The sequence below is a fragment of the Nestor notabilis genome, unplaced genomic scaffold, assembly GCF_000696875.1.
Source record: "Nestor notabilis isolate BGI_N333 unplaced genomic scaffold, ASM69687v1 scaffold1634, whole genome shotgun sequence".
NCBI classification, from domain to species: domain Eukaryota; kingdom Metazoa; phylum Chordata; class Aves; order Psittaciformes; family Psittacidae; genus Nestor; species Nestor notabilis.
This window is the reverse complement of record NW_009926663.1, coordinates 80,369-103,876: the sequence shown is the minus strand read 5'-3', so window position 1 is coordinate 103,876 and position 23,508 is coordinate 80,369. Positions and strand designations below refer to the sequence as shown.

At 41.8% G+C, this 23,508-nt stretch overlaps 1 protein-coding gene across 1 annotated transcript in view; it reads left to right on the top strand.

Annotated features, from left to right (window-relative positions):
• Nucleotides 1-17,469, top strand: part of CRADD (CASP2 and RIPK1 domain containing adaptor with death domain) — a 75,905-nt gene extending 58,436 nt beyond the window's left edge. The window contains exon 2 of the mRNA XM_010013627.1: nt 16,966-17,469. Coding sequence (XP_010011929.1) covers nt 16,966-17,261 — 296 coding nt within the window. The 3' untranslated portion in view covers nt 17,262-17,469. The remainder of the gene's footprint in view (nt 1-16,965) is intronic.
• The last annotated feature ends 6,039 nt before the right edge of the window (nt 17,470-23,508 follow it).

Below are 23,508 nucleotides of genomic sequence, written 5' to 3'. Positions count from 1 at the left end.
GACGGAGACTCCAGAAATCCTGAGGTTTTAGCTGTGCCCCAGATCTGTTTGCCATTCCCTGCTCTCCTTGCCACAGGTGATATTAAAATCAGTCTGGGCAAGGAAGGACCTATGTTGCCTTTTCTGCCTGATGTTGTTGCAGAATATCTGGATCCATCAGCTCTGCAACACACCTAGATTTACTCCCAGAACAAGAGCAGGGTGGATCTAGGTTCAGACCACTGTATGGGTGGGGTGCAGGACCCTTCACGTACAGTGTAAATAAATAGGTAATGTGTTAGCGTTGCTCCAGACAGAAAATGTCTACAGTGTGCATAAACTTACCCTTTGTTTTGGGAAACGGGACCGGCACCAGATACTAAAACGTTTGGCTTGAAGCTCCAGACTTTATCACTTGTTGTTTGGTTTGCTTTTCAGCTCACAGAGCAATGCTTTCCCATTCTAAGTTCAGTTTATCACACCAAAAATGCGTAGTGCTATTGCAGTGCCTGTGGCAGACAGTGCTTTCAATGAGACATTCCATGTGGAAAGCAGCAATTCCACGCAGCACGGCTCAAGGCTCACTGGAGCTAGGGAGAACAGCTGGCTTGGCCAGTGCATGCTCTGTGATACTGAGTTTGGGCTGACACCATAAAATCCGACCCATCAGTGCTTTATCGCTTGTGTAGGGTTGCTATGTTCCAGCTGCGGTCACTGGATCAACAGTTGCCGGTGGTCTGAGGAGAAGTTGTTTGTGTATGTGTGTGGTTGGGGTGCTTTTTCCACTCCTGTTTCCAGGTACAAGCAGACTCAGAATTGCAGAGGAAAGAGGATGATGGTTGGTTGTCCCCAGAACTTGTCATGTTTCCAAGAGCTGTTATTTTTGCTGGTTTGCATGGAACTTACTTGTGCCAATGATGGTAACTGGACTCCACTGACTTCATGTTTTGGAGGTAGCTGTTGAGTTTTAGGAGGCCAACACCCTGCTGCTGGGACAGGGTAGCACTGAATTACATCTTGCTGTGCCAGTGATCCTTGTTGCACCACTGGAAGGGGGGTTATCCACAGGAAGCCATGCTGCCTCATGGCCACAGCACACCCTCGGCGGCTCTGCTGGAGTAGCCTCAAAACACCCAACAACCCTCCACCACCAGTAAAAGCAGGAAGATTGTTGCAGGTAGTTAATTATATATTGCGTAAAGGTAATTATATAGTCTGGCTAGATAGGTGCTCCTGTAATACATAAAAAAAGAGGGAATTGGAGCGACGGCTATTTTTGCACTGGTAAAAGAGCAGCAGTCTTTATTCCTGAAAACAGCCAGGGGCTGGTTTGGCAGCAAAATCTTAACCCAGCAGCCATCACGCTTTGCCATCTGCTCAGACAAAGTACACCATAAACAAGGTTGACTCCTGAGTAGAAACAGAGACAGTATGTGATGTGTACATGCACTCTGTTCTTATCAGTGACTGTAGGGTCCCAAACCTGCTCAGACCCCTGCCCGTCAAATCCACTGGAAAATCAATAGCCTCAGTGCTTTTTTCTTCTCCTTTACCAGCTGCTCTGGTGTCTGTTGTGCTCTCCATGCATAGGAAGTCTGCCCCGGCTTTTGGCCACTCTGGTCCTCTCCTCTCTCACCAGTGCTTTCCTCCCTCCTTCCCAAACATGTGGAGATAGTGGGGATTAACACCAGGGGCACGCCAAGCCAACTGGCAGAAGGAAAGCATCACAAGCTGTGCATCTGTGCTGGGCTATGGAGTTTGACTTACACAGCTGAAATCCTGAGAAAAGAGGTTTGCAAAGATACAGTTCAAGAGAAAAGATCAAGCTGATTTCTTGTTAAACTTAGGGCTGGGATCTGTCCTAAATGAAATAGAGGTACCAGTTCTCTGCTACCTTCCATGCCAAATGCCACTATTAACTGGACACTTATTTAGGAAATTTTAAATTAAAAAATTGCTTCTGAACCTCACTGGGAAAAAAAAAAAAAAAATTGTCTTGTTGGAAAATTTTTGTGGGTTTTTTTTTCCAGCAAACTGAGGAAATCATTATTCTCCCTGTCACTCTCTTTCCTGCTTGAAAAAGTGGGTGGGGAAGGAGAGAAAAAGCTGGACAAGGAAGAAAAAAAAGAAAAGAAACCAATTTCATTCTTTAAAAGTAGGAGAGGATTTTTGTTACAGAAAAACTTGCAGCATACCTTTGACACAGCTGAATCCACCCATCCGGTGGAGGGCTGCATGCCTGCCCAGTGTGGGTTAGGAGACAGACCAATTGCCGTTCTGTGATGGAGGACATGGTGGTAGCACCCTGCCCCAGCTCCAGAGCCCTCCAGCAGCTGCAGCACAAGGCAGGAAAGAGAAGAGAGATGGACGAGATGGCAAATGGTGGGAATAGACTAAATCAGTGCTAAGAGTGGAAGACCAGAAGGAATCTACACTGTCTGGGAAAATCTCAGTTTGTGTAAATGCAGACATCAGAATTTGACTCAGAAGTGTTTTTTTCCAGATTAAATCCAATGCCTTAAATTCCACGTGAAGCAACTGGCAGAATAGAGGTGAGGTGCAGATGTTGGAGGATGCTTTGGTAAGCAGTGACAGCGGATCAACTGCAGTCTTGGTGTGGCTTTTCATGAATTTTTGAGAAACTGTTATGACGGAACCTGCATGAACAAAGAGCACATATAGGAGATATTTTCAGATACTTTAATGACTTACCTGTTGTCAATGGATGACTGAAAACAGAAAAGGGCAAAACTTCACTGTCTCCATCTTAAGTGCATGGGAGCTCCTCTGTGTGAAGCCTTCCCAGCTCCACAGCTCAGAAACTTCAGGAAGATCCACTCTGCACGAGGCTGCAAGGTCGGAGCCCCAGCCTTGTCCCAAGCACATGTGTGCATATTTGTCTCCATAACGTTTCAGCCTTTCTAGCTCAAATAGCTATTGACCCCTTTGGTTGTCTGCTCCCTTTGGTTATCAGCACCTAAGAGGATTTCCAAACTCCAGTATGCTCGATTCCATACTGAGATTACTTGGGACAATTTATTGTTTACATTTCTGGGGCTTAGTAAATTATGTTCTCTGATTAAAACTGCAGGGCACAGCCATCGGCATCTTGAAGATGGGCACCTTTCAAAGCAGTGGTCGTGAGTAGGAAATCCAGCATGGATGAGCTGCTGGGCTGTCATCTCCTCTGGTGCTTTTCCTTTTTTACCGGTGTAGGCTCAGCTCTTTGGAGTTATTTGAACATATTCACAGCAATCTCTGTGTACATAAACTAATGCATGGAAAGCATTTTTCACAACCCACGCCTGAGATTGCAAACTTTCCGGCACAGTGTCTCCTCCCTGCATGTTTGTATTTAACAGGCTGGTTTCACAGGGAGTTTCCAGACAGTACAGTGTGGAAGCCATAAGATACAGTAGTTCAGATTTAAGAAAGACTAGGAGGCTGTTGGTTCAGAGTTCCTGGAAAGCCTGAGATAGTGTACAAATGAAGTAATATCTAAAACATCTTCAAATATGTTTCTAAAGCAAATGTTGCACAATTAAATTAAGGCTTCAGAGGAATAAAAAGTAGAGGCAAATTTGCTTTTCTGTTGAACAGGACAAGTGTATTTAATGATTCCCATAGAAAAATAGGGAATTCAAAATTGAAGCCACAGCTGTGTTGTCAGTCTAACAAAATATATCGGCTTGGTATGTGCAGAGCTGTAGACCATTTCATAAAACCCGAGGAGTTCTCACTCTCTCTTTCTAGCAGAATTTTGCCTTTTCCTAGCCTTTCTGTTTTGGTCTAATATATGTATTCATGCAGTAATTATATTTTTTCTCAGGGTCAGAGACCAGTGAGCACCAGAACTGTGCTACAGATTGCTTCAGCTGCCTCCTGCTGTCCTGCGTTAGCTCTGATCTTATTTGATAGATATTCTCAAGCTGTGTTTCTTAATGAAACTGTCTTTAAAATAGCAATCCGTGGCTTTACAGAGCTACAATTTTTTTACAGTTGTATATCTGAGAGGATTTTATATGTTGCTTGAAATTACTTCATTAAGCTCATGTTCAGCTGTTCCAAACATACTTCTATTCCCTGTAAAAGTTGTGTTCCTACCACTCTTACAGACACAGGCGTCTTTGGTTGACCGAGTTTCTCTACTTGCATGTGGAAATAATTGCATGACATAAAGAACAGTATTAAAAATTGTTTCTGCTTTCCTTGCTTGGTTTACAGAAGGGGTCTGTTGAGTCTCCTTGTTGAATGCTTTGGACCTGGCTTGTTTAAAAAGGTCTAGTGGCTTCTTGTTCCAAGTCTCACAATCTGCCTGCACAGAGCTTCCTGAAAACATTGAGGCTCTTTGCAGTTTTCAGCTTGACTGTCTCCATTCACTTGGCAATTTTGGATGTGAAGACCTTCGTAAATCTTTAAATCCCATGATGCTTCAAGCAAGGAGTTTATGTGGGGTGCCTGAAGTTCTCAAACAATTCAAATACTGTATTAATATCAGTAAATAATGCCTAGTAAATAATGCATCTTGAAAAGTCTGAGTTGTAATGGTACCTTCATGTTCTTGTCAACCTCTTTGAGTAGACAGTAAACGCTCATTTTCAGTCTACAAAACTGAATAAAGGTATTTGAATAGATCAGTCTTGTGGCTTTAGGATGCAACTCCTATACTGCATAACAGACTTAGAAAGCTGGAGTCTCCCAAATGAGGGAAAACCAAAGCACTGAAGCCAAATTTTCATTTGTCTTCTGCACTTGAACTTGTAAACTTTCACATGAACCCTCTGTGCCTGTTGTTAGAATATTTGCACACACTAAAACGCAAGTGGAAGGTCAGATTGGGTAGCAGGGAACAGTCTGTGTGGTTTGTGCACAGCAAAGTTGGGTTTGCATATGCTGATGTGGTATGGCGCATTTCTGCTGACAGAAATTTGAGGCCACTTTGGCAGAATGTGTTAACCTCGCATTGCCAGATCATTTGGCTCTTCTCTGATGAGCACACACACAAATTTAGGTAACACATTGACTGTGAAGCTCAAAATACTTAGTCCTGTCTACCACCAAATCAATTAGAACATTCATTGCAGGGTGTGTTTGATTCCCTTATTAAATTCAAACAATTCATAACAGTTACAACTGAAGGTGGAAGAGAAAGATGCTGATGTTTACAGTTCTGGCAGTAAAATTTCTAGCATTATAAAAAACCCTCTCATCTCTTTGTTTCTGAGTTTGTACAACTGAAAAGATGTTTGCTTAAGCTAAAAAAAAAAAAAAATACCCTTTTTTAAGATTGTTTTTCCGTTGTTACCTGTAGGAGGTAGCTGTGATGTCAGGAACAGCTGTCAAGGAAATAACAGCCCTTCTCTCTTGTGCGTAGCAGGATTTCAGATTTTGGCTCCCCCAGGGACACAAGCATCATTTCTATTTCTGCATCTCTGGGACAGAACAGATTTGTCTAGTTTTTTGTTTTACTTTTTGGTTTTGTTTCAGTCTCACTTACGTTAGGCATGACTGTGTAAAGATCCCAAACCAAATAAAAGAAATCTTTTATGGTCTGTCTGATCTTACAGCCTTTTCATTTCTGATGTTAAAACATTTGTATTTCTGATTTGCTATGTACGAATGCCAATGTGACTGAAATTTCAATTCTGGACCAAAATCTGGCAGCTGTTAGACTACAAAACTATGAGGGAAAACATTGTTCTGTATACGTGAGACATGAAAATTAATTATTTAAGCAAAAGATTTTTTCGGATGTTTAAGTTTTGTGTTTTGATTGTCCAGCTAATACTAGCATAAATCTTCTACAAATACCATAAGTAATACAAATGTTTGCTAATAGCTTGTTTGATTTTGATCTGGCTTCAGTTGCCTTGGCAAAATTCTACTCCTGAGTGAGTAAAACAGTAATTGGGCCCGCAGCTGTGAGTCACCTCATTACTTTGAATGCTGCCTTGGGATCTGTTATGACTGCAGCTGGTCAGCATGCTGTGTCATCCGGTACGAGCCGTGTCACAGGACAGCCACGAGCCACGCCAGTGAGCACATCACACGGGATGTTAGGTCAGTGCTGACTCAGAGGGGAAAGGACTGCTCATCAAACCCGTGGAAGTGTAAAGAATTATGACCTCTGTTTATGAAATTACTTCACCCATGCTCCCATTTTCATCCTTTTTCTCACAGGGTGATGTGACATTTCCCTAACCTGAATTTGTAGGAGTGAAATCAAAAAGAGGATGAATTTGCCTTGCAGATATCTACCTTTCATATTTTTTTTATTAAGATTTTGAAAATGTGTGTGTGTGCTTGTGTACACACACAAATATAATCTCACATTTATTTTACAGATAATTAAAAATCCTGTGACTGTGACCTTCTAAAATGACTTCCCTGTTGGTCAGCTAAAATTGCTTTTGGACTGATCGGTCAAACCATCCATGAGATTCCAGACTAGTTTCTTTCAGGTCTTAAAGTGACTTGGCACTTGATAGGGCTGGTTGCGATGCTAAGCCTCCCACTAGTGTGGAAATGGAGAGAAGCAGATAATGCCACCTGAAGCTCTTCTTCCTGACACCTGTGGAAAGCGCTGCCTTTTGACTCAGGCTGATGAATCCCACTTGGCAAGCCAGACGTAGTGACCGACTGTAGCTGAGCAGTGTATTTCAGCACCAGTACCTAGTTTTCCCTGTGGATTTTCAAATGTCAGAAAGACTTCTAAAGTTTGTAAGCCTTTAAGGTACTGACACAAGAAAAAGAGGGGAAAAAAACCCCAGGAGGGTTCCAAGTCCATGTTGCTTATGGCATTTTGTGAAGGCTGTTACACCTGTTACACCTGTGCAAAACGTCTGTAAAGAGACACTCAACTAACCCACTGCATTTTATTTACTTGCTTTGCATGGGTGTAAATGATTAAATAAAATGCCAAGCAGTGGAGGATTCAGCATAATGATAGCACTGTTTTAGCTTGCTCTGCATGGCTTGTTCTATTAATACATGTTTGTGGTCAGGAAGGAACGCAGTCTCACTTTGCTAAAATCTGAAGCTCGGTAAAGCATAATATGTGCAGTATTAATTTTGGTTTGACACCTGCCAGGCAAAGATCCTTACAGGCATTCTTCTCAACCGAGCTCCATCTGTTGCACAGATCTTCGGTTCTGATATTTCTAACTACTCGAGCCAAAGCAAAAAGAAGAGCCAACTTGAAGAAAAAAATCCCTGGGAGGAATGAACAGTTTTATCAAGGCTAAATATAATGGCTTGTTGTCGTACTTGGTTTAAGTTCTGTGAGGGAAACATGTACAGTTAGTTATGTTATATGAAAAAAGAATCCTTCATACTGGCAGTGTGATTTTTGTTGTTGGGTGAAAGGGACATTGATAGCTGAAGTCCAAGCACATGATTTTATTGTTGAATTGCTGCAGCCTTTAGACAGATTTCTTGGTAGGAAAGTTGCTAGTGAAATATTTACTCACTTATTGTACTCAGCAGATAAGAAGCCTGAGGACTCTGCTGTGATTCTTGCATGCAAAGGAGGAGCAGGATTAGCACTTGTCTCAGGTGTTTGAAAGACAGCTCAGGCTATTTGAAACAAACATTCAAGCAGGGTCTGTCAAAAAAGTTAACTTCCAATCCCCTGACAAAAGTTGCGTGATGAGTTTGTCATCTAGCTGACAAAACAATCATTAATTGCTCCAGTTGTCTTTGTTTTGCACTTAGAGTGGGTGAATTATTCTGTCAGAGCTGCCCAGCCCACACGGATAAACGTTTGCCTCCTATGAAACCATGAGAAGCCTACTGCAAATATGGATGTGGTTTATGATCGTTTTGACTTCATACACCCATCCTCTGATTGTTAATTATTGTTTGTGATAGCATGGAGGAGAAATCTGACTGAGGGAAATGATGGCTTTGTGTGCTTCAGACCAACAATTAATACTTGAAAGTGCCATATTATCAGACTCCATTGAATTCACTAAGAACTGCAGAGCATTCAAAGGTATATAGAAATCCACTGGCATGCTTCAGAATATGATATTTTCGGCATTATTTCTAGAGTCGACTCTTGGTGTGACTGCTAGCATGTAAACCAGAGGCTCTCATCTTTGTTCTGTCAGGCTGTCAGGTAGCTTTGTGCTAACAAACAAGTAGTTGCCCTGGCTTCCAAAAAATGGTCATATGTCTTCTTTCCATATAACTGTTCAAGTCATATTTGTTCATTTGGGAAAAAATCTTTGGCCAAGGTCTGAATGCTTGGTATCTGTATTTAAACGGTTCTTCCAAATAATTCCTAGCAGCTCAGGTGTTCCTCAGAACCTCCCAGCTGATTAGGTATTTCCTTTTTCCTTAGTGTAATGCTGCATGCTGAACCTGTTCATGCATTTACATCAAAGGTATTACTGCATTGATGTCATCGTTAGCTGTGGCTTCAGTGCTGATGCATATAGCTTATTTATGTATAACAATATAGAAATTAATAGGAAATATCAAGCAAATTTTACTTCCACTTCAGTGCTACAGCAGCATCAAATGCTGCTAGAAATAAAAAAGTATAAAACCACAGTATGATTAAGTCTGCTCCTGTCTGTAATGTAGGGTAATCCTGCTTCAAAAGAGAGCAGATATTACAGTATGTTGTGTTTGTGTTTTCTCTGCACAGGTATTCTTTTCCTTGCATGCATCCATAGTCACCATTTTATTTAAGAAATTAACTATTTGATTTCATGGTATGCACAGCAGAGAAATACTAGGGAAGCAGAATAACATCTACATTATTAACTGCTGAAACTTCCTCCCTGTTCTTCCCAATAAAAAGCAAATGAAAACGTGACTGTGCCCTATGGCTTGAAAAGGGTGAAAATTTATGATAGCGTGGATTTATTTAGCAACTTCTCTGTCAATCTGTTTAATATGGAGTAATACTGAGGGCCATCAATATAGCAGAGATCTGGGAAGGTACAAAACCTGTAAAACAGATTAAAAGAAAGTTCAGGAAAAGTGCGTAGCTACTGGAACTGCATAGGGGGAATACAGTTGAAAACTTTTGTCATAAAATCCAAATGTTTTGTTTCAGGTTTTAGCAGTCTGCTGCCACATCCACAGCTACTAGGCAGTCATTAGCAAGTGATAAAGAATATATGAATTAGCTACTGGTATTCAGCCAAAACAGAAACATCTGCATTCTTGAATTGCCTGTAGATTTACAAAATTTCATACGTTGTCTTTTTTTCCTACCCTAATACTCCAAATGTATTTAATGTCACAAAGCATGATGCTTCAGAGCTCACACAGGAGACGAGATTGTCAACAATTGAAGATATATGTACTTTTTAATCACACCAGTAATTCAGACTCACAGCAAGCTTTTGTCAGGAAGGAGCTGAATATGATACCATGAGTGGATTCTGCTTCACTTGAGGGAGACCGTACAAAGTTGACGTAGATTTGATTATCATGGATCATGGCCACAATTTATTCTGCACATAGTCTGTCATAGTATTAGATTCCAATTTATTTAAAATAAGACAGAGAACTTCCTAGCTTTTAATACAAGTTATAAAAACCAGCATGTTGTGGAAGAATGCAGCCAGTCTTAAAAATTAATTTCGTATTTGCTTTTATTTTCATTAGTGCCTTACATAATTAAATTACAAGACATGGAAATGGAAATTACCATGACAGAAATACGCTTATGAGTAAGTGTATTACGATCAGTAATCGACAGAGGTTGGTATTATTCTGGATATTGATGGCTTTGTATTAATCAGATGAGAAATTGTCAAGCTACAGAAACTTTACAGTCCTGCATTTGTGAAGCATAAATGCAGCATATACTCAGACAAACATAAAATTCTCTGTCAAATTTGTTTTACTGTAATGTGGTCAGTTGAAAAAAAAAGTGCCACTTTCTAAACCTTTGATTTAGGTGTTTTTCTTTTAATGCACTTACAGTACAGATTCCATTCTGTAGTTTGTACAGATTCCATTCTGTAGTTTAGTCTCAGTATTTAACTGACCAAGATTTAATTTTGGTTGCATTAGAGAAGGTAGTATTTATTCTTAGGAAGGTAACTGGGCCTGTTGTTCCTACAAAGGTTTTCCATCACCAGGATTTTCCCCTGCTGAGTCAGATTTATGGGAGGAAGAAGTGAGAGTCCCAAGCAGAGAACAGTGCATGCTTTGCATTCATCTTTAAATGGTGTCCTCTGATAGCCTCAAATGGGATGAAGAAGGTGGGCATCTCGCATCTCTTTGGTAATGAACAAAAGCCTACAGGGGAGGCAGTCTGCGAATAAGTGGAAGAGCTTCTACAGTCCTTCATCTCGCAGCAATTCATGTGACTCATGAGAGAGACAGAGAAACAGAGATAGAGGAATAGCAATGCACATGCTAAAAGCAAGAGAAGGCTTCTCCAAGTTCTTTTAACATTTTCTTCAAGTTATTTTAATCTTCTTTTAGGTTATTTTCATCTGAGTGTATTAACTTTATATATGGAAAGATATCTACAATGTGGTCAGTTATCCATCTTCAAATAGTACAGGGTTTACAGTACAATTCTTCTTGCTCGTTGGCCAAACACTTTTTGAAGTGTACTAAGACCAGGAGTTGGACCCAGTGGTTTTGAATAGACTTTGGATGGGCTGTGACATCTATGCTGTTTGCAGATGTGCAGAAAAGATATGTATATGGTGATACACAGGAGAGAAATATTCTTCCATGTTCTCTGGAGCACAATTATCCAGAGCTGTGGCAAAATGCTAATGTTCCCTTCCCAGCCTTTGGATCTGTCTGATGTTTAATTAGCAGCAATGACAACAAGAAAAAAACCAACACCTAAATTATATAGTAAGGGTTGGTTTCTGGATAGTTTGTTCTGCTGTTTTCACTGATCAGGCATTCGAGCTTGATTCTTGTGTTTAAACAGGTTCTGAATCAGACCCTTCTAAAGTTCACAGCAACAAAATAAACTTAAAATGCTTCATGATCATTTTTAACTTGCACAGGAGGGAGTAAGTGCTGCATTCTCCATGCAGGCCTGCCAAATGTCATATATCCAGCGTGATACTTTCCCATCTGGCACAGTAGTCATTCATTGCTGCAGGTTGGCTTAGAGCTCATGAATTTGGATGTGCTGTAGGAAGAAGACAGGCATTTGCCTGCAGTTCCGCCTGTTAGGACAGGGTTGGGAGAGAACAGCTGAACAAGAAGGCAGAAGAGCAGCTGTACAAATGGAGGCCACTGTCACCTCCCACCCCCTTTTCTAACAAATCAAGCCAAGCCGTCCCCTGCAATTACCCAGCACCTCTGTTTGTTCCATTCTTCTCACCAGAACATCCACCATGATCTTGTCTTTGACTTGAGTGTTCTACCGCACCCACTGGGAACCCTCAAAATCCTTACTCTCTGCTTTCCCTTTTCTCCAGGCAGCTCAAGGGGGGCTGCAGCTCTTAAAGTCTCTGATCTCTCCATTAGTGGGAGCATTACGTACCTTCCAGTTCAGGTTCTGCAACCCCACCTCACTGCTCTTGAAAGCCTGTCCCAACCTGATCCGCCAAGTGTTGTTCTGCTTCATGACCCACTTTTAGAGTTGTGCTCAGGCCAAGGGGATTTCACTTTAAAGTAAATATACCTGGCTATGTGCAAGTTACTTCCTATTGTGACATTCAATCATTAAATAATTTATTGAGCATAACACAGCTGCCAAAACACACAGCACACAGCCTTGGCAACCATGACCGTGCCTGTTCAGTGCCCACTGCTGGGTCTGTGGCTCAGGCTAGTTGAAGTCAAGTGCACTGCACTCCAAGGGGGATGGAGGGAAGCAGAGCCTGGCACTAGATTCTTTATTATATATGTTTCCCTTTAGCTGAAGTGCCCCATATGTCACTGGCTGCTGGCACATTAGCCACAATGGCTCTATAGAGATTCAAAGTCCCTTTCAGCATAATTTCCTATAGTAATCAAGGCTGTGAGCTCCTTTGCTGTGGGCCATGGTGTGTATGCACGTACACCTAGTAGCTCCTGAACCTGTTGGCCAACCTCAAGAAGTCTGCCTACTTGTTGTTGTGGAGAGGAGCAATTTCATGAGTGACTTGAGAATCGGTAAGCAGCTGGAGGAGAGAAGTCCTGAAGCACGAGTCAACTGTAGGACTCACACCTGGGAGAAACAAGGCTGCTTTGGTTTGCTGCTTCTGGAATTGCTTGATCTAACTTCAGCACTTTTCAGGGAAGAACTGTACTCCAGATGCCAGGAAAGGCAATTAAAGAGGACTCTGAAATTCTATCTTTGAACTCTTCAGAAATTATGAGCAGGACCTTGTAAGAGGGTCAAGTGAACAATACTGACTTCAGGCCAGATCACTGAAGGATCAGTGAAGGATCACTCTGTACACCTACTAGTAGAAGATGCTGAGGTCAGATGCATGCCTAAGCAGTTACTTCTTTTTACAGTCCCATTCCAGTTATGTGGGGTCTGAAGCTCAGAATCACCTAATTGTTTCTGATGTGATTATATAAAAATAAGAACATTTGCCTAGCGCTGTTTCTGCCAAGGGTTCTTGTGTGCAATTTTGCTCTGTTTCAGCATATTCCTTGATTCCCAGAAGGGTTTACTCACCACCAGGCCCCATTCTAGAGGCTGGGAAGCATTCTTGACCCTTCCCAGTTGCTTTTGTGTTGCACTGTGCAAAAGTGTATTGAGAAGGCTCCCTGAAACTCTGAGAGATGCTTTTGGTTGTGCACAGAGAAGTCCTACTTACATGGAGAAGGGTCCTTTAGACAAAACCATAAGGCACTTGGGATTGCCAGCAGTTCTGAAGAATCAGCTGGGTACTTTACAGATTACCCAAAAAAGCCTCAGCACTCTTTGATGTTGTGTCTTGCGTTGGAGCCAAGCTCGCTTGCTCCTCAGTGCATTCCAGCAGCACGGAGAGTGGGAGGTCAGTTCCTTGATGCTGGTAAAGATTTTCCCATGGTGCAGGACAGCCTAAGAGATGATCTCTACTTTTTTTCATCACCTAGAGATGGTAATGAGAAAGCAAAACCAGAAAAAAGTCTTCAGGTGATTCAAAGTCCCTTTTCACTGGACTTTATTTTGCATCCTCCCACTTGTGCCAAGCGGGACAGAGCTGGGGTGAGTTTATTTTCCATCCCCCCGATTGTTGCAATATCTTCTTGGAGTCTCCTACTTAAAGCTGGAGAGGTCCTAAAGAAAAAGAAATTCTAAAGTGGTGACCAGCTGCCTTTGCCCCATATATAGCTTTGGTATCTGAGTTACTCTGTTTTGTCTGTGATACCATCTATTTATATCCAGTTTTGTTTCTCATCCATACTCGCCAGCACCGTCGTATCTCCCAGTCTGTGCAGCAGTCTGGAAGCACAGATGTGCACACAGGCCAGAAGTTGTCAACATCTCCTGTTTTTTAACTGGGACAGCTAGGATAAAGGCTTAGGGTGGATGAGCTTCCTTGACCAGCGAGAGCAGGAGATGGGGAGAAGAACGTTTCCTCATGCTGCAACTTCGAATAGAAGGAGCTATGTTCCTTTCTCTGGGTCAGTTTCAGCTCCAAAGCTAGGGTGGAGAGTGTCCCACCTCCCTCCAACCTGGAGGAAGAGGATTTTCAGGATCCCAAGCACCATGTCAGCAGTCTGACCAGCAGTCCCAGGAGACCAGCTCTGCACTGGGCTGTCTTGCTTTCCAGCACAAAGCTCTTGGTTCCCCATTCCTCAGGGACTTAGTGGCTTCAGTGTGAGCAGTGAGGCTTCAGCCTCTCAATCTCTGCAGTGCGCAGCCCTGGCAATTTGTGACATAGACCATGTTCACAGCTGTCCATGGTGTTTCACTTGGTGTGCTCACTGGAGGTGAGGGCATGGAAAATTGCCTTCTCCTGAGAAGGCCACAACACCCTCAAGTGGTGCCCCAAGCCCCGCTTCTTCCTGTTTCTAACAATGCAGTCCTTGTTTTGCTAATCTGAAGCATATACCTAAGCATGTACACCTCCACATCAGATCCACCTGCAGCAAAAAGAGCTTCACATTTCTTTTGCAAAATTGAGGTCTCAGTATCCCAAACTTACCTTTCAAATACAATTGAAGGATCTGCATAATTGAAATTTTTGCTCTAATCTCATTACCTCCCTTAGGCAGTTCCTGCCAAATGGATATTATAAGAGAAGGTCTGTAGTAAACATAACTAAAAAGGCATCTTTAATGTTTTTGCAATGTGTTCAAAGCAGCTTGGGTGCTGAGCACAGGAAACTCATTTCCCTTTTACCTGAAATGCCATTATGTTTATTAAATTAAGAGTGGCATTGATCCAAGAACATATCCAAATATTTTTGTGATTTTGCATTTGTCATAACTGAAAGGTCTCACTAAATATTTCTCCATACCTGTAAATAATATTGCCCATCATGTAATACTTGTCTCATATTTTCCTGAGTGACTTTGTATCAGAGCTGAAAAAGAGCTATCACATAAAATGGGACTAAAATAACAGTCCTTTGTATTAAATTTAACATTTGGCTTCTGTCCCAGAATTTTCCATGTCCCTATTAGAATCAGATGGTAGCATAAGATGAAAAGATTTCCTGGATGGGTTTTATTCTTACTCTTATTAAAGGGCTGATAACAGGCTGAAGGCAAGATACTTGTTGCAGCAAAAAAATCTGCCTAATATGAAAGGCTCGATGGACAACCTGACATGTATTATAGTTAGGCCTCCCTGCTTGATCGTATTTCAGTATCATAAAATCATTCTGCTAGTGAACATGAAGCATAAAAATTCTAGCATGAGACCAAAAAGCCCAGGCTGGCAAGTAGCACTCCTTTGCACACACTGCCTTATGCTTAGAAGTCTACCATAAGCCAAATCAGTGGTTTAATATTAAAAAATAGTCCTGGCGACAGCACAGTGTAGCTATATTTAAAATTCTAGTTATTCTCAGATATTTGCGTTCATGACAGGCAGTCCCTTGTCCTCACTTACCGGTGGAGCTGGTAACATGTGTGATGTGACAGCACTGGACAGCCTCACCAGTACTGCTCAGCCTTCTTCAGGAGCATCCTCTGCTCTGTCCCGAAAGCAGCCACTTGCCCTGGGTTCCTTTGGCAATCTGGAGACAGAAAGATCAAAGGGACCTAAACACTCTTCAGAAAGCAATTTTCCCTTTACTCAAAGCAGCTTTGTATAGTACTTACGTATGATTGGGCTTAAATTGTAAAACGTTTGCAGGCTCTGGATATTCTATGCAAAACCAATTACTTTCGATAAAATGAAGGAGTGGTGCTTTCTAGTGTTGCTGTTCTGCTGTAGTGGAGGCTGAGAGTATGATATTGGAGCTATAAATTAGATTTTGCAAAGCGGCTCTTCTGTAGGGTGTCTGCTGCTTCAGATCGACAGGCTATAATCAGCTTTTTCTTGGGGATATTTTTGATGTTTTGACGCAGTATCTTCAACAACAAAAGTACAGCAGCAATTGCAGGCTGCATTGACCCTTCATTTCAGCTTGTGATTGCAAAGGGTATTGAAGAACAAATGTACTTCATAGATATCTTATGCTGCTTTTCTAAATGCACTTTTTTAAAGCAACTGGTACGTGGTTTGCATTTACAGGCAGCGAGAGGATTGTTTCACCAGCACTGGATGTTTACAGCATCAACTTCAACATCTGAGCTTATACCCAGTGCTCCTTTTATAGTCAATGGAGAGAAATGTGCATGTTTAGAGGGAGTAATTCATGTGCTTATTTGAGACATCTTCTTTCTGGTGAGATGGATTGTGTTCTAGAAGTGCCTATTTCTCTCCTTAATGATAATTAATCCTAGTGTAATTAGGCTACCTGTAGTTAGGTGAGATGGATCCCATACAGCATGTCTCTGAATAGCACTGTGTTCTCACTCTGCTATTAATACTGTTTGTATTAATGCTTTTTTTTTAATATAATGATCAGATTGCCACAGGGAATACACAAAGAGATCACTTGTGTTTGTAAGAAATACTTGGTGCAGTCCCTAAGAGGTTTTTTGTCACTGTTAATTACAGCTACCTTAATGGTTCCTGTGAAAGCTGGTTTGGTAGTTATATTGATTCTGTCCTCCATGACTCAGGTACTAGCTTGATGCTAAACATCTCAGATAAACAGCGTGTTCAGGGGCATGTTGGGTGCTCATATGGTACTAAGGCAGATAGGGCAGAAATCTCTGAGAGAACATGGGACTCCCCTGAAAACAGCCTCAAGGAGGCCAGATGAATGGAGCTGTAGCACAAACATGCCTGTTTTCAGGACTGTCAGTATAAATGGGGTGAAGCATAATTTGTACTGGGAACAGTGTTGATGCCCTGTTCATTGGGGTTCACCTGAACCATGCTTACGCGTTCATTCGGATAAAAGAAAAGACCCGAAGCTGGTCTCCTCAAGATGAGTTTGCCATATAGGGCAGGTCACAAAGGCTAAGTAGCATCTTAGGAGACTGAAGAATTTCCTGTGAGCAGCCCTCAGCAAAACAAAACAGAAAAGATAAATAGGGAGTAATACCTAGTAACTGAGGAATCAAAAATTATTTTCAAAGGGTGTAAACAGAGTCACAGAATAGAAGTAATACGGTATTACTGGTCCCACATTCATCATTTGCCACTATATCATCCTGGTGCAAGCAGATTGATTTTCAGATGGTGATGGCTGCTGGAGACGTGTTTCTTGAAAATCTTTCTTATTCACTACCCTGAAATCTATATTTTGGAATTCTTTGGAGTAGAATTCTGATATCTGAATGTCAGAATAGGCTCCCTAGTATGGTCCACTGAGCATCAGCTTTCCTCTAATTAATCTTCTGGTTGATTATGTGATTAATTTTTCTAGCTGAGTATGTAATCCATTTCTTTAATTAATTTTTTCACCTCAACTTTGCTTATTCCCTCCTTCATCAAGGTCTTACATTAATATTTGCAGCATCGTCGAGTGACATGTGTGTGCATTTTCTTTTTCCTTACAGATGTCGCTGAAATTGCACCGTGTATTTTGAAGACTTCACCAACAGATCAGCAGCTGAACAAGCTTGCAAGGAGACTGGGACCGGAATGGGAGCATATAGTTCTGTGTTTGGGTTTGTCCCATACTGACATCTATCGATGTAAAGTCAATCACCCTCACAACCTGCAGTCACAGATTGTAGCTGCGTTTGTCCTGTGGAGACAGCGCTTGGGGAAAAAAGCAACAATACAAAGTCTGCAAACTAGTCTGATAGCAGAAGAGGTGGATCCTTCTGTGATACAGTATATGCTTGAGTGAAGCCTTGCTATTGATCGGGAGCTTTCGAGTACTTCATTAAATTAAATAAAGAGGATTAATGGAAATGCATGTTGAAGATCTGATGCCTCAAACTGGAAAATAAAAGGGGTTGGGAATTATGGTTTTATTAAGCTTAAACATTCCAGTTTCCTGTGGCATCTTGTGACTTGTAATTCTTTTCATGCCATATTAATTTTTAGCAAGCATTAAAAAATTGATTACTCTTTCCTGTTCACTTTTGTACTTTTGTAGCGGGGATATAGGGTGACACTTAAAGTCCTTACAAGCAGGCGCCCCTGCAGTGAGCTCAGCAAGGTTTCTGGTTTCACTTGGTTTAATTTATTTTCTGGAGGAGCCTTTTTCACTGGTGTTTGGTGCTAGTTCCCTGGTACCCCAACAAGAAATGAGAATAATCACTGTTACTAATTTAACAATTTTACAGCAGTCATTGCAGGCGGCTAATTTCACCTTTATAAAAGCTTTAGCACATGGAGTTTCTTGCTAGGATAAATGGTTGCCACCTTAGTCTGCCTTTGAAAATGGTGGCCTGAGAGGGTTTCTCCTGTTATTATTTAATGGGTGTATCTGCAAGGAGACTGGCATCTTCTGTGTATGCCATCTCTTAGCGTAGCACAGATGGGGAGTTCTCAGGGAAGACATGCAGTAGAAAAGTGACCAGAACATAGGTAGGAACAAGCAAACAGAGCAAAAAGGGCCCTGAAAAATGAGGCAGCTTCTGAGTTGTCCATGTTTGTCTCCACTAATAAACTGGGAGACAACCTGGTGCCTGCTGAGTCTTGTACTGTGCTCTGGATCCAGGCAGTCTTGTTTCGCAGAAGTTTTACTCTTAGGTCAAGTATCCAGAGGCATCTTCCTCTGGCCACCACGTGTCCAACACGGTAGTGAAGCTTGCAGGTCCTTTCTGGTCAAGATGAACTCTCCACTGCTCTCCCTCCAGCTTGTGCCATCCACCAGGCTTATTTGATTTCTACCAGCTTTTCTGCACCTAATAGGAGACAGCTTCGACACTCCTGTCCCCAGTTCTTTGCCAGATGTAATTGTACCTGTGAGAATTAGATTTTATCCAGAAGAACAGTAAATCTTGGGCTTTTCTCCTTCTGTCAAAAAGATTTTCTTCATACTGGAAGAAACCACCGAGGTTTTGCTGACCAGGTAAGTGGTGATCAGGCCACGGGGTATGTATCTAAAGGCAATGGGAGTGACCAGCTGCTCTCCAAGGCCTGATGCTAAGAGGCAGAATACATTTTAATTCTCCCTGAGCAGTTTGCTGCATCGTAAATGTGGAACAAAGTTTGGATGCAGGGTTTCCAGGTCTATTTTTGAGCAAGTTATGATAGACTGTTTCATCTACAGAGTCATTGCCAAGTAACATCTTGTAGGATGCGTACAAGATCTGCCTCATATGATTTAAGAGCTGCCTTGTCAAAAGTCTTAATTGGGGTAAGAATTACTGCTTTTTTTTTTTCCTTTTTTTTCCTTTTTTTTTTTAATTCTTCCTATATCCAGATTTTGGAAGACATCTGGAAAATTAGGAAAGACAAAGAGTTTTGAAGGAAATCCTGTCTGCCTTGGGTTTTTTTCAGAAGCATAGAAATAGAAAACATATCCTGGCAAGATCAGCACCTGCAGGTCCTGAAGCAATCTGGTGGTATTTTGGTTTGAATCTTCTGTATGCAGTTATGGCCTTCAGTAAATCATTATCCTGTTATACCTTACTCAGATCTTAACTAATCATATCCTATTACAGCTCCTTACAGAGTTTAAGTGTATCAACAAATGCCAAATAAACAATGCAAATCACTTTAGGCCTTTGATTTTTTTTTCTGTTTCATGATGCTTTAATGCCATCATCAAACATGTTCTGCATTTTAGGGAATTGGGGCAAAGCAGTGTCCCTGGCAGCAGCTTGGAGGAGCAAAAGCTGGAGATGGAGAACAGGAGAAACTACTCGAAACATGATTTAGAGGAGAAAGCTGGCTCCCAGCAACATAAATGCAAGTATCTTATCTTGTTCTGAGACAGCATGGACCAAGTCTTAAGACACACTGGCTTCCAAGAGAGTCATCCCCATTTAACCCAACATGAGCACAGAGCTCCAGGAAGGCAGCCAGTCTGGAAGGTAAAACAGTGTGATGGGCACACTCATGGCGCCGTGGTACCTTCCTTTTTGGGTGAACATTGTGTTTCATGTTCTTCATTTGTAAGGCCAATGTCACGTTATCCATAACTAACACATTTAGAGTCTTTTCTAATGGTTAAGAAAACAGCCTGCAGTAGGTATGAAACGTCACATCAGAGAAGCCTTCCTTACAAGTCAGCTATCCTCTGTGTATCTGGTATGGGCCACTGGAAACCTGATGGGTGAGTGTCATATCAGGTAGTTTCTCCACTGAAATTTGTCTTTCAATGGGCTAAATTCTGCCTCCCAACAGCGGTACTGAAATTAAAGGAGCTGCGACTCAACAAGGAATTTAAAACTTGGGCCTCTCACATTGTAGAACAAAGCACTTAATTCATAATTTATAGTTACTTTCACATTCCCAGGCCCTAAATTAATGTTGTAATACTTGAGTTGCAAATATTGAAGGAAGAGGTTTACTTATTTTATGAGATTGTTTCCATTGCTGTTATTTTTAAATTCATAGAAATGTTCCTGTTAGACTCTTCAGTTTTATTAAAGCTTGTTTTTTGAACCACACAAATGCAGGCACACATTAAACTTGACAGTAGTATTCCTTTAATCCAGTGAATTTTTCCATCCACTTAAAAATATTTTTCTTCGGTATGTAATGCTTTTTTTTTTTTGCACAAGGATGCAATTAAGACAATTTAGTTCTTCAGATGTATAGCAAGCCTTTTATTCTGTCTTAGGACAGCCAAAAGGTCTTAAAATGTTTATTCTTCTCTGACTAATTTGGGAGCAAATGTTATTTATTTAAATCTCACTCATAGACAAGGCTGCAACTTGAGTATTGTTCAGGAGTGAGGCAACTCAGTGAACAAATTTCCCCATCTCTCCCTTGGCTTCAAATCCCTTGCGCCACTGGGTTTGGGTGATGACAGGGGGCTTACGCAGAGGCTCCTGTCCTCCCTGCCCACCATGCGCCCAGGACTGGTGCACAGGGCAGGATGACAGCCAGGAGCAGCCCCCAGCAAGGACTTGTCCCTCTTCCGCTGCTCATTGCTTGCAGTGAGACGTGTGGCCACTCATGGCTTCGGGCTAGCGTGTGGTCTCAGGGGCAAAAGTTAGCCAGCAGCAACTGCTCTCTGATGTGTTTAGGTTTCTTAACTGATGTTGAAAATGCCTTTCTAGTGAAAATGGTATAATTGCCATATACGTGGTTGTGGCAGTGTTTAGGAGCCCCAAGAGAAGAAAGCTTAAAGTTGGCCCCTGCTGGACCTTCCACGAAATGGATGGCTTAACTTCTAGTCTTTGGAAAAAGTTGCCACTGATTTTCTTCCTTGGTCTGTAAAGGGGACTTAGAGATCCCATTAACTCTCCTAAGTGGTAAGTATGCATTACAAAAGCTGTTTTGAACTCTGCAAGTAGAGGTGGACTCTTAGAATAGCAACAGGCAAGGCCTTAGAGCACTATTTCTTCCCACCTATAAAAAGTGGCATGGGTGTTCACAAAGGAGGGATCTCCTCAGGGCAGAAGCATGTCAAGGAGGCTTTACATTACACTGAAGAGTGGCTGGAGTGTACAGTAAAAAGAAAATGCAGTCATCTTTGAGCTGCTTCCCCCAGATGATGCGGGGGAAATTTCCATCTTGAGTCACGTATCATGACAGTCGTTGATCTATGGATTAAAGCATTCTGCAAAAGGCTGGGAAAAAAAACAAAGTCATATTATATTCCAAGAACATCAAAGGCACACTCATCTGATGCTAGATGTGGTCATGCTGCCAGTTTTGTTTCTCACTGGAAATAAAAACAGTCTCTGAGAAATAATCTCTTTCTAAGCTTCCATATTCTTCATAGCAACAGACTAATGTCAAGGCATAGTAGAAGTAGAGCTGAAACTGCAGTTCCAAAAAGCTTTGTGTATTTGCAATGAATATTCAAAAGCTTTGTCCAGATTTCACTAAGTGAAAAGAATTTTGACTTTTAAGGTGTCTTTGTATCACCTGATAAATAGACCTAAAAATAAATCCAGTGATTGGGGTTTTTTTTTTCTTTTTTTTTTTTCTTTTTGGCCGGAATACGGTGTCTTTTTTAACAGATTTCCTGAGAAGAAGGAACATTTGCTGGAAACGGAAATAATCTTTCAAAATATCTTTCCAGATTACAAAAAGAAGTATGTGCTTTAGCAGAATTCACTTCTGAACCTAGCATTTTCGTTGTGAAAAGAGGTGAATTGTAATTTCCCTTTGAAGCTGCTGGGGAGAGCTGAATGATCAGTAGAGCTGATAATGGTGCAGGAAGACTCCCAGCACTCCTGCAGCAGGGACTGCTTTAAAATGCCTGCACATGTTGCAGATACCATTTCTGACACTGATGTCTGGTCCAAGCCCCAAGAGCAAAGAGACAAAAAGTCTCTTGTTAACTTCAATGCGCTTTGGATTAGGCCTTCTTTAATTGGAACCTGATGAAGTGTGGTACTTTTACTACCTCCCTTTGAAAAGCAGGCTTTATGGATTTGGGGCAATAAAAAGGGAAGGGGTTTTTGTGGGTGTAGCAAGCATTCTAGGTTATGGGGTCCTCTTTTCACTGCCTCAAGTGCTACTTTGCACTACTCGCTTCAAAGTAAGCGTCATGAGAAGGGAAAAAAAAAGAGGAGTGGAGCCATTCAGCAAAGGATATCAGTAAGTCTCCAAAACCAAGATCATTTTGAGTTCTGGAATGTGAATAATCCCATTAAGAGGTGGGATTTGATGGCTCAGAGGATTGTTTATACATTCATGGAGTTTTCCACCTCGAGATCAAGGATCCAAAGCCACTATTGACCCAAAAGAAAAGCAACCTAATGGTCATTATTCTGTCTTCACAATCTTCACATCTGACCTACACAGCACCAGCCCTTGCTGTCAGACTTAGGAAAGGACAGAGGGGATTGAATGAGCCAAGTACTTGAACTGTTCTCTGCCTGGGGAGGGCAAAGTGGGCAACATGCTTTGCCACAGCTGGCATTAATGTTCACATGGCATGTGCAGAAAGGCCATCAGCTTCCTGGTATGTGACCCAGACCTCTCTACACCAGTAGCAAGCTCATTCACACAGAGAGGACGCACAGAGACACCCCTAACAGCTCCTTGCAGCATATGTTCAGAGGCTGTTTTCACTGGCTGACTAGTTGTTACTCTCTCTGTGAGTGCTGTCATAGCCCTTCCTGAGGAATGTGTGTCTAGGCATAATATTTACCTGGCCAAAATCCTGTTTCTGCATGACGGAGTCCCCTCCATGACCAGGTTCAGGGCAGGGTAGGACAACAACTTAGCTGGGAGCACTGCTCAAGTGCAGATCCCATTGGCAGTGCTTCTAGTTGAAAATGTATTTCCAGAGTTATTTTCTGGTTAACAATACCTGTTTTTTCTTAAATTCAGACCTGATCCTGGTTTGATTTTAGTGCTGGTAGAGTAAATTTTGCCCTGGGATTGGGATGCTTGCACTTCAGCAGCTGTAACATCAGCTTGGCCTGTGGCATGCACCTCAGGCACTGGTCTCGATATTAGCCCTTCTGACTTCCAAAATGCTCACTCTCTTCTAGCACCTGGGACATCTGCATGTTGCTGTTCACTGTGTTTTCAATCATTAGCTATTTTATTGTTACTGATTCTAATCTTGCGTCTTTGCACCAGTAATTTTGGATTATCCCAAAGGGAATCCCTCAGCTACGCTCACAAACTAGAACGGGGTGGGGGTTTTGCATGCATGCTGAACACCATTCCCTAGGAAGCAGACTTGTGGGCACTCCTCTGGAGTTCATTTTGACTTTTTTAGTGATACTTTCTCTGCCAGGAGGGCGATGCTTCCCAGCTTCACCCTGTGAACTCAAGGGGCTGGGAGTGTTCCCACTTGGCTGAGGCCAGTTGGGATGAGCTGACAACTGTATTTGCCTTCATGGCACCTTAACAGGAGTGGCGCTGGGGACGCATGGTACAGCCATTGCCCTTGAAACCTAGTGATCACCCAACAGCCCTGTAAAGAAAGGATGTAAAGACATACTAACAGGAAAATATAATTTTCAACTATCTAAGCAGGCTCACCTCAGTGATACTGCCTTTTA